This window comes from Limulus polyphemus, unplaced genomic scaffold (genome assembly GCF_000517525.1).
Source record: "Limulus polyphemus unplaced genomic scaffold, Limulus_polyphemus-2.1.2 Scaffold4393, whole genome shotgun sequence".
In the NCBI taxonomy this organism is placed as follows: Eukaryota; Metazoa; Arthropoda; class Merostomata; order Xiphosura; family Limulidae; genus Limulus; species Limulus polyphemus.
Window position 1 is genome coordinate 9,591 of NW_013670003.1, and position 9,533 is coordinate 19,123.

The 9,533-nt window shown below is 35.7% G+C and overlaps 1 protein-coding gene across 1 annotated transcript in view; it reads right to left on the bottom strand.

The window, feature by feature from the left end:
• LOC106471075 (glutamate receptor ionotropic, kainate 2-like) overlaps window positions 1-9,533 on the bottom strand; it is a 39,414-nt gene that overhangs the window by 9,584 nt on the left and 20,297 nt on the right. Inside the window, exons 7-10 of the mRNA XM_022399703.1 lie at window positions 6,177-6,332; window positions 5,735-5,839; window positions 2,818-2,931; window positions 914-1,120 (exon numbers count right to left, since the gene is read on the bottom strand). Coding sequence (XP_022255411.1) covers window positions 914-1,120; window positions 2,818-2,931; window positions 5,735-5,839; window positions 6,177-6,332 — 582 coding nt within the window. The remainder of the gene's footprint in view (window positions 1-913; window positions 1,121-2,817; window positions 2,932-5,734; window positions 5,840-6,176; window positions 6,333-9,533) is intronic.

A 9,533-nucleotide genomic window follows, 5' to 3' on the forward strand; every position in this document is an offset into this window, starting at 1 on the left:
CTTCCCTCTAGTCTTACACTGCTAAATTAGGGACGGCTAGCGCAGATAGCCCTCGTGTATCTTTGCGCGAAATCCATAACAAACAAACAAACTATAAAATATACTGTTGTTACAGGTTTGGTTTGCAGTGATACTATAGCTACTGAGATGTCAAGTTAAATCAAGAACAAAAAAGTGTGTTACAAATAGTAGAAGATTTAACGAATTTAAACAGTAACTGAGGCAGTAATAGAGAGTCATAACGATAATGTTACTTGGTAAGGTTGGTTTCGAGATTGACTAAGTTTATCAGATTCAGACTCCAATGGGATAAAATATTTCGAATAACATATGAGTGAAAGCAAAGGAGAATATACAATAATAACATGTCAGCCAGACAGTGTAGGAGCTTCGTAAGGCTCCCTTACCCTGAGAATATACAATAATAATATGTCAGCCAGATAGTATAGGAGCTTGGTAAGGTTCTCTTACCCTGAGAATATGTAATAATATGTCAGCCAGACAGTATATGAGCTTGGTAAGGCTCCCTTAGCCTGGGAATATGTAATAATACGTCAGCCAGACAGTATAGGAGCTTGGTAAGGTTCTCTTACCCTGAGAATATGGAATAACATGTCAGCCAGAGAGTATAGGAGCTTGGTAAGGCTCCCTAAGCCTGAGAATATGTAATAATATGTCAACCAGACAGTATAGGAGCTTGGTAAGCTCCCTAAGCCTGAGAATATGTAATAATATGTCAGCCAGACAGTATAGGAGCTTGGTAAGGCTCCCTAAGCCTGAGAATATGTAATAATATGTCAGCCAGACAGTGTAGGAGCTTGGTAAGACTCCCTAAGCCTGAGAATATGTAATAATATGTCAGCCAGACAGTACATGAGCTTGGTAAAGAATGAGATTGAAGATTTATCCTTACCCCATCTATGAGCTCTCGAATCATCCCATTCCATTCTCCATGCTTGTTCTTTTTCCCATAAGTTTTATCTCCTACTTCTTTGATCTCGTATTTGAATCCTCGAATCTTTGAAATCTCTCGAATCAAGTCCATACAGTAACCATCATATCGATCATTCCCTGTCAGAGCTTTATTACGATCTTCTTTAAGTATAATGTAGGGGGCGCTCTAGACGAAACACTTCTATTAGACTTCCATCAAATATAGAATAAAAATATAAGCAATAAAAGATAATTACGTTGCATTATAGACAATAATCTTCGGAATAACGTTTCTGAACATTATTAAATCTATGTATTACATAATTTATGATATTGAGAATATTAAAGTCAAGTAAAATTCCAGTGTTTTTGACGTTAATAGAATACACACGTTTACATGTAAACATCAATTATATTAAAATCGCAAAAAAATTAATTTCAAATTGTCATTTCCAGCCTCAACAGTGATCATACTTTAGTAATCTTTGTATAGAGGTTTTTGTATTGAATTCAACCTAATATCTGTCTAGAACTTCCATTACTATTAAGGGGGTTTGAATACTTCACAAAACTGTTGTTCAGTACCGGTTCTTTTTGGAATACCAACAAGTGAAACACCGTTTCTCTTTTAAAAACCCGTACAGAATTCTGTAATTTTCTATTTTCTCGCAGTTCAATTGTGTAGGGCAAAAAGGGGGCAGTTAACTTCCAGAAAACTTTACACTAAATATACAGTGAGGCCAGATCCTGTTAAAGGTGAATACCTGTACTTAACATTATAGTAGATACACTGTGAGGCCAGGTCCTGTTAAAGGTGAATACCTGTACTTAACTTTATAGTAGATACACTGTGAGGCCAGGTCCTGTTAAAGGTGAATACCTGAACTTAACTTTATAGTAGATACACTGTGAGGCCAGGTCCTGTTAAAGGTGAATACCTGTACTTAACTTTATAGTAGATACACTGTGAGGCCAGGTCCTGTTAAAGGTGAATACCTGTACTTAACTTTATAGTAGATACACAGTGAGGCCAAGTCCTAGTAAAGGTGAATACCTGTACTTAACTTTATAGTAGATACACAGTGAGGCCAAGTCCTAGTAAAGGTGAATACCTGTACTTAACTTTATAGTAGACACACAGTGAGGCCAGGTCCTAGTAAAGGTGAATACCTGTACTTAACTTTATAATAGATACACAGTGAGGCCAAGTCCTGGTAAAGGTGAATACCTGTACTTAACTTTATAATACATACACAGTGAGGCCAGGTCCTGTTAAAGGTAAATACCTGTACTTAACTTTATAATACATACACAGTGAGGCCAGGTCCTGTTAAAAGTAAATACCTGTACTTAACTTTATAATAGATACACTGTGAGGCCAAGTCCTGGTAAAGGTGAATACCTGTACTTAACTTTATAATACATACACAGTGAGGCCAGGTTCTGTTAAAGGTAAATACCTGTACTTAACTTTATAATACATACACAGTGAGGCCAGGTCCTGTTAAAGGTAAATACCTGTACTTAACTTCATAATACATATACAGTGAGGCCAGGTCCTGGTAAAGGTAAATACCTGTACTTAACTTTATAGTAGATACACAGTGAGGCCAGGTCCTGTTAAAGGTAAATACCTGTACTTCTTTAAAGAAATTTCACCACTGCTCCTAATGAAGTGGTTTTAATAAATTCTTCTTCCTGATTACTGGGTTTCATTGCTTTCATATTAACATATCAGCCTAGCCTGACAGATGTGCCAGCGATTTATTTAAACTGTCTTACTCAGTTCCTAACATTTTGTGCACTCTATGATATGCAGTTTTAAGATAGCACATATTTTTAATGCATCTTATGAAAGTAATTAAAAATAATCACCTAACTTACAAGAAGGGTTGTCACGATAAGTGTCTTATTCTTCAGCGACTGTATGGCTTCTTCATAAGCCTTGGAAAAGTTCCCTGTCATGTTAATTCCTGATCGTGGCCTCCACTTCCCAATCTAAAAGAAACAATTTCCAAACTTGAATCAACAGCAAACAGTCAGTAATCAGTAATATAATATAATTTAAGAAACCTGGCGTAAGAAAATACCTAATACCTCCGACTTGGGTTTAGGGAGTGGGGAGTTGATATACAAAATATACTGGGTAATAACATCTTTTATCATCCCGTTTGACCAATCGCTATCTGGTTCAGGTATTAGTCTTATAATGCTTTAGATAAATGAGAACCAAGGCAGAAATTGATTGGTTCTGAGACATTACAAAATATATATGCTCGAGTTTGATTGGATAACCAAAGCCATATTGTAGGTGAATAGAAGTAGGAAATATTTGATTGAATCTCGACTTCACGAAACCGACGTTTGATTCTGAATGATATGACCCTAAGTCAGTAGCGTACTAAGGGGGATGAGAGGGGAGCACCATCGGAAGAGTTGAAATACCAGTACAAGTTTTCAAACCAAATGAAAAATTCGCCAAAGTAAGAAAAAAAATGTTAAAACTATTACAACAACTTAATGTTAATTTCCACTATAAAATACATTTTTATTGGCAATACAAAATTTTCAAACGAAAAATTAAATATTTGATAAAAATTACATCGAAAGGCGAACGCTTGTTGACCTTCAGTCATCAGTTTGTTGAGCATAGCCAGCCGGGTGCAACTAACATTCCAAGACTAGTGCACTTGACACTCTGACTCTACATACATGAGGTATGTTTCATTAAATAATTATGATAGAGCATAAAGTGGTAGTGTTTATAACAATATCATGGTACTTAAACGAATGTCCAGTAATTTTTGACAATGTGGTATGTGATGTTTAAGTGTTTATAAATGCATCGTCTGATGTTATAGAAACTCGTGTTCATGAATGGTGGTCCCTCTTCTGAGACAATGGATTAAATTATGTCAATCTTCGCTGTTATTCAGCCAAACACTTTGGTTGTTGCAACAGAAGAAGAACTTCGGAAGTATATTCCAAATTTGACGCAGATTTTCGATGAATTCTCTTATATCAATGTGGAAATTGGACGACTTCGGAGGCATTTGGAAGCTGCTAAAATCAGTGTTGAAGAGGCAAAGAAATGGACAACATTACAGTTTGTGGAGTTTATTCTGAAATGTAATTTTTGTGAATCTCTACCAAGCTTGTCACTGTGTTTGAGTTTCTTTTTGACTGTCTGTGTATCTATTGCTTCATATGAAAGAAGTTTTTCGAAATTGAAATTGATAAAAAATTTCTTTCTCTCGACCATGAATCAGACAAGATTGGCAAATCTGGCTTTACTTTCAATTGAACATGAATATGCAAAGAAGGTGAATTTTGATGAGGTCATTGATCAATTTGCAGAAATTAGGGCTCAAAAGTAGGGACTGTAAATCCTCTCTATTTACCTTTGAATAAAAAGGCTTAGCGTTGAGACTGGATTTTCTGCGGTTTTTTGAAGAAAATAAAATGCGGTATTACCTGTTCACTGAATTTTTAATGTCCTGCATTTTTCTTATTTCTAGTTTGCTTATGACAATATTGTACTGTTTAAAAATCTACTTGCAAATATAATATATTATCTGTGTGTTTAAATTTTAAAATTATTTATGGGGGGGGGTCCAAAGGAATGGTCCGCCTCGGGTGCCAAATACTTTAGGTACGCCTCTGCCCTAAATAAATATTTTTGTTATTATTATTACGCAAAAGGAATTGAAGTATAGTGCAAACATATTTTTCTGTATAAAAAAATTATGTGTAGCTCCAGAGAGACCTGACTATTTTACTGTCTCGATGTTTCGATTTTAAGATTTCTTTATGCAGAAGCTCCAGTCACAAAGTCAACCATATAAAGAAACAAAAAGTAAAATTTAAAAAATAGGAGAACAACCAACATAACTCACATAATTTCTACGTAAAACACGAGTGAGAAATACGTTGTTGCTTGTTGAAACAGAAGTAAAAATAATTGGTTCCGCAAGGTGACATTTTTCCTGTGGTTATTGGACATTTTTTGTTGGAAGACGTACAGTGTGAAATTATAAGTTTTAGCTCGAACAGTGTCTTATGCGAATTTGGGCTAAGTGGTCAGATCAAAAACCCTTGGCTAAATGGTCAGATTAGATACTCTTGGTTAAATGGTCAGATTAGAGACCTTTGGCTAAATGGTCAGATTAGAGACCCTTTGTTAAATGGTCAGATTAGAGACCCTTTGTTAAATGGTCAGATTAGAGACCTTTGGCTAATTTGTCAGATCAAAAACCTGACGGACCGGCATGGTCAGGTGGTCTGAGGGTCGAGGGTTCGAATCCCCATCTCACCAAACATTCTCGCCCTTTCAGCCGTGGGGGCATTATAATGTGACGGTCAATCCCACTATTCGTTGGTAAAAGAGTAGCCCAAGAGTTGGCGGTGGGTGGTGATGTAGCTGCATTCCCACTAGTCTTAAATTGCTAAATTAGGGACCGCTAGTGCAGATAGCCCTCGTGTAGCGTTGTGCGAAATTCCAAACAAACAATCCTTGGACATGAAGTATAGACCTCTCAAAGCCTGATTATAAATGAAAGCGTTAAAACAAACAGAATTCGGTAAACTCTGACAGAAACTAAGCACCAGCTATTTTCTATGTTTAAAACTGTTTAGTTCTGTTATTTTCTTGTGTGTACTAACTTCGTTTTGGACATAATCGGTCTCGTATTTGTAAGTCTATTTTGTGATATATTTTTCTTTATGCGAACCAATTTTAAATCGCATACGATACATTAAATTTAGAAGTTGTCCACTAATTGCTGTTTATAGATCTAAGTACCTCTTTCAGTCCTTGCTGGGTCAGCTGTAGAATCTTCAAATTAAAATCCGAACGGAAACCGTACTTATCAAATTTCACGTTTCCTGTTAAGCCATTGACGCTGATCTAAAATTGGAATACCGAAAAAAAACCCATCATAACTCATCTTCAATAATCTTCCAAATAGTGCTTGTCATAGAAACGGACGACGAAAATATTTAATTTTCGATAAAGTATTACACACTAAAGCAACATTAAAAAAATAGGATATATATATATATATCTAGAGGTATGATTAAAGTTAAAAAAAAATCTAAAAAAAATGCTTTTTTCTCACTTCTACCACTTTTATCGACAATGTAAAAAACAAAATTGAGGTTAATACTATTTTCCATACCTTTTAGTTCCAAATATAAAACATCTGAAAATAATAAGACACCAAAAGCAAGTAACAAAAATATACCTGTCGCATTTTATTAATAATATCTCTTCCGTAAGTCCAAGGTTGTTCTGTTTGACAGGAAATTGCGGGAACGACGATCTTTCGGTTAGTTTTGTCAAGGTCACGCAGAGCAGCAGAAAAAAGCTTCACAGCGTCATACATCAGCGCCACATCAGTCTGAAAAGTGAACTATTTATTTATAATAAAATACTTTCAGTTCATAAAAACGATATGATCGCCGTCCACAGATTTTTACTTTGTTTTTATAATCATTCGATAAAACGATACTTTGTTTGTTTTGGCGCACAGCTATACAATAGGATATATGCAGGTTTTCCACCATGGAGAATCGAACCCCGTATTTCAGCGTTGCAAGTACTAACAGCTACCGCTAGTTTTATGCTTCATCGTTGGATGTCGCCATTAAGGCAGTGTACTGCTTATTGTTACCATCACAACCAATTCAAAACTCCTCCCATTTTTAAATAATTCAAAGGTATTCACATTATTTCTTAAACCTGAATTTTAATGTTAGTCTGGACAAAACTTTGCAAGTTATAAGTATATCTACATATCTATACTTCAGTATTGAGGCGGTACTGTGCCCAGTCTTAGAAAGGACATTGACCTGTTGGAAAGGGTTTAGAGGAGGGTACTACGATGGTATCTAGAATGAAAAGGTTGTCATACGCGAAATGGTAAGATCTCTGAATTGCTTTCCCTTGAAAAACAACAACAAACAAATAAACAAAGAGTTTGAGTGGTTCTGATTGAGGTATTTAAGATTCTCAATTGATAATGTTGATGAATCATCTTTTTTCTTACTTAATGATGAGAAAGGACTAGGGAACACAAATATAAATTTTGGCAGGGTATGAGCCATCTTCTGCTAATGCAGTTTTATTTTTCTAGCAGGGTAGGTGGTCTTTATAATGAGTTGCATTCAGATGTGGTGGATGTAGTAAATTCAAGGTAGTTTAAAGGAAGGCTTGATAAATAAGGATTGGCTTTGGTTGTTTTTTCAAGTTTAAGTTAATGGTTGGGACGGCCTAGGTAGACTAACATATCACTTTGTTCTCTAAATTTTATGTTGTCTTATAGAGTGCTATTATTGTAAGCTATATTAGCTAGAGGGGATATCACGATAAGATCAAGTAAGTCATAAATAGAATATTCGGGAACTTAGTGATCAAGAGATTTTGTGAAGTGTCTAGAAACTAGGCTAGAGGTATACGTACGAGAACACAGTGAATGACTATTGAGTTGCTTGAGTGTTTTGCTTTTAGCTAGTAGTTACTCAGCACGTTTTTGTTGTTGGTAGTATGCAATTTCAGTGAAGTATTTGGATCAGTGTTAGCTAAATCTTTTATGCAGTTACTTGTCCGATCAGCTGTGGAAATGTACAGAAAGTTTATTCATTAGTCTTAGTATAGTTATAGTGGTATTTCTGTTTGAACGACATTTGTAAACGTAGGCCTACAAAGTACAAAAGTGTACAGGCGTGTAGAAACGTTCAGGAAAAATAAACTAATTTGTCATCTTCACATTGACTGGACTTCACCTAATATTTTAAAAGAACCCGTCCAAAGAGAGAACAACAATAACATAGGTATGGAAATGATATATATCTAGTGATATTAAAGTAACATTATATATTGTTGTGTCAGCGAGGTCACGTGACTAGTATCACGCCACGTCCTTCTCGATTCTTCGTGAATTATCGGGAGACTACTAGATTGGGGGTAGTCTGGTATATATAAGACGTTCACAACGTGACGGAACAATGAGTAATTGAACGGAGTATTGTTGAAGTCGAGCTCGTGAGACGTGAGTCATAACGTTTGTTATAGCGCGACTGTTGAAATTAAGTGTATCGCAAAGTTATATTCAGAAAAAATAAACCAGTTTTATTTAAGAAAGGACTTGTGTCGCTAAAGTTTCGTCGGAACGAATTTACGGAAAATTAACTAACGAACGGAGACGTAACAATATATATCGACAGACCACAATGAAATCACTACGCCGCTGTTTACTCTCCGTAATTATTCAACCTTTCTACGAACTATCTGAAAGGCGCTTACGAATCATAGACTGAGAATCGCTGAACTAAGACATAATGTTACGTATCTGCTCGTTTGATAATTTCCCGTAAAAATTCTTTCCGAGAAACTTCAACGATACGAGTCCTTTCTTAATTAAAACTAGTTTATTCTCTCTGGTTACAAACTTTGTAATACACTTAATTTCCACAGTCACTTTAACTTAAACACACGCTATAATTCACAACGATTCACGCATTTTACTTACGGTCACTACCGCTCAATTGACTCAATTATCTGTCTCTATCTCTCTATCTGCTATCCAATTCCGAATAATCGTCTCGCTTTATCTGGCGCGCTTATATACAGGAAAAGAGGGCGTTTAGTAAATACTGGATTATTCGTGATATCCCCCGATCCTTCTAGAAACTCATCACGTGTTACCAGCCTCACGTGACTTCCGCTGTCGAACAATAACAAAGGTACTACGCGTGGTTAAGTAAAGTACTTTTTTATTGGAGAGAAATACGTTGATGTTACAGAAATATCTGCCTTACGATTCACAGGATTCCTATGTACAGATTTAGAGCCATTTCAAGTAACTGATAATGAGTTATGCACATATTTAAAAACTCGTCTAACGAAAGCTTTTACTTAAGTACTTCGTGTTCAGTATTTCACTCGCCTTGTCTATAAACCTTTCAGTTGACAGAACATAAACAATAATCTAATAACACAGAGAAAAATATGTGATACGAGTCCAACAAGTGGAAGACGAGTCGCGTCATCTAACACAGTGAAAAAACAGCCATTATTCTAGAAATAAGGCCTTTACACTTAGTAAACGATACACCCACACACACAAGCACTAGAATATCAAAATTTCTATGCTATGAAACATCTTACATTCTCGGTAAAGTCTGAGTTTCTAAGCTACTTTTACATGTAAAGAAAACGTAGTTAACGGTTACTTTGTGTACAGGTTAACGGATACTTTGTGTACAGGTTAACGGATACTTTGTGTACAGGTTAACGGTTACTTTGTGTACAGGTTAACGGATACTTTGTGTACAGGTTAATGGATAATTAGTGTACAGGTTAACGGATACTTTGTGTACAGGTTAACGGTTACTTTGTGTACAGGTTAACGGTTACTTTGTGTAAAAGTTAATGGATACTTTGTCTACAAGTTAACGGATACTTTGTGTAAAAGTTAATGGATACTTTGTCTACAAGTTAACGGATACTTTGTGTACAGGTTAACGGATACTTTGTGTACAAGTTAACGGATACTTTGTGTACAAGTTAACGGATACTTTGTGTACAAGTTAACGGATAC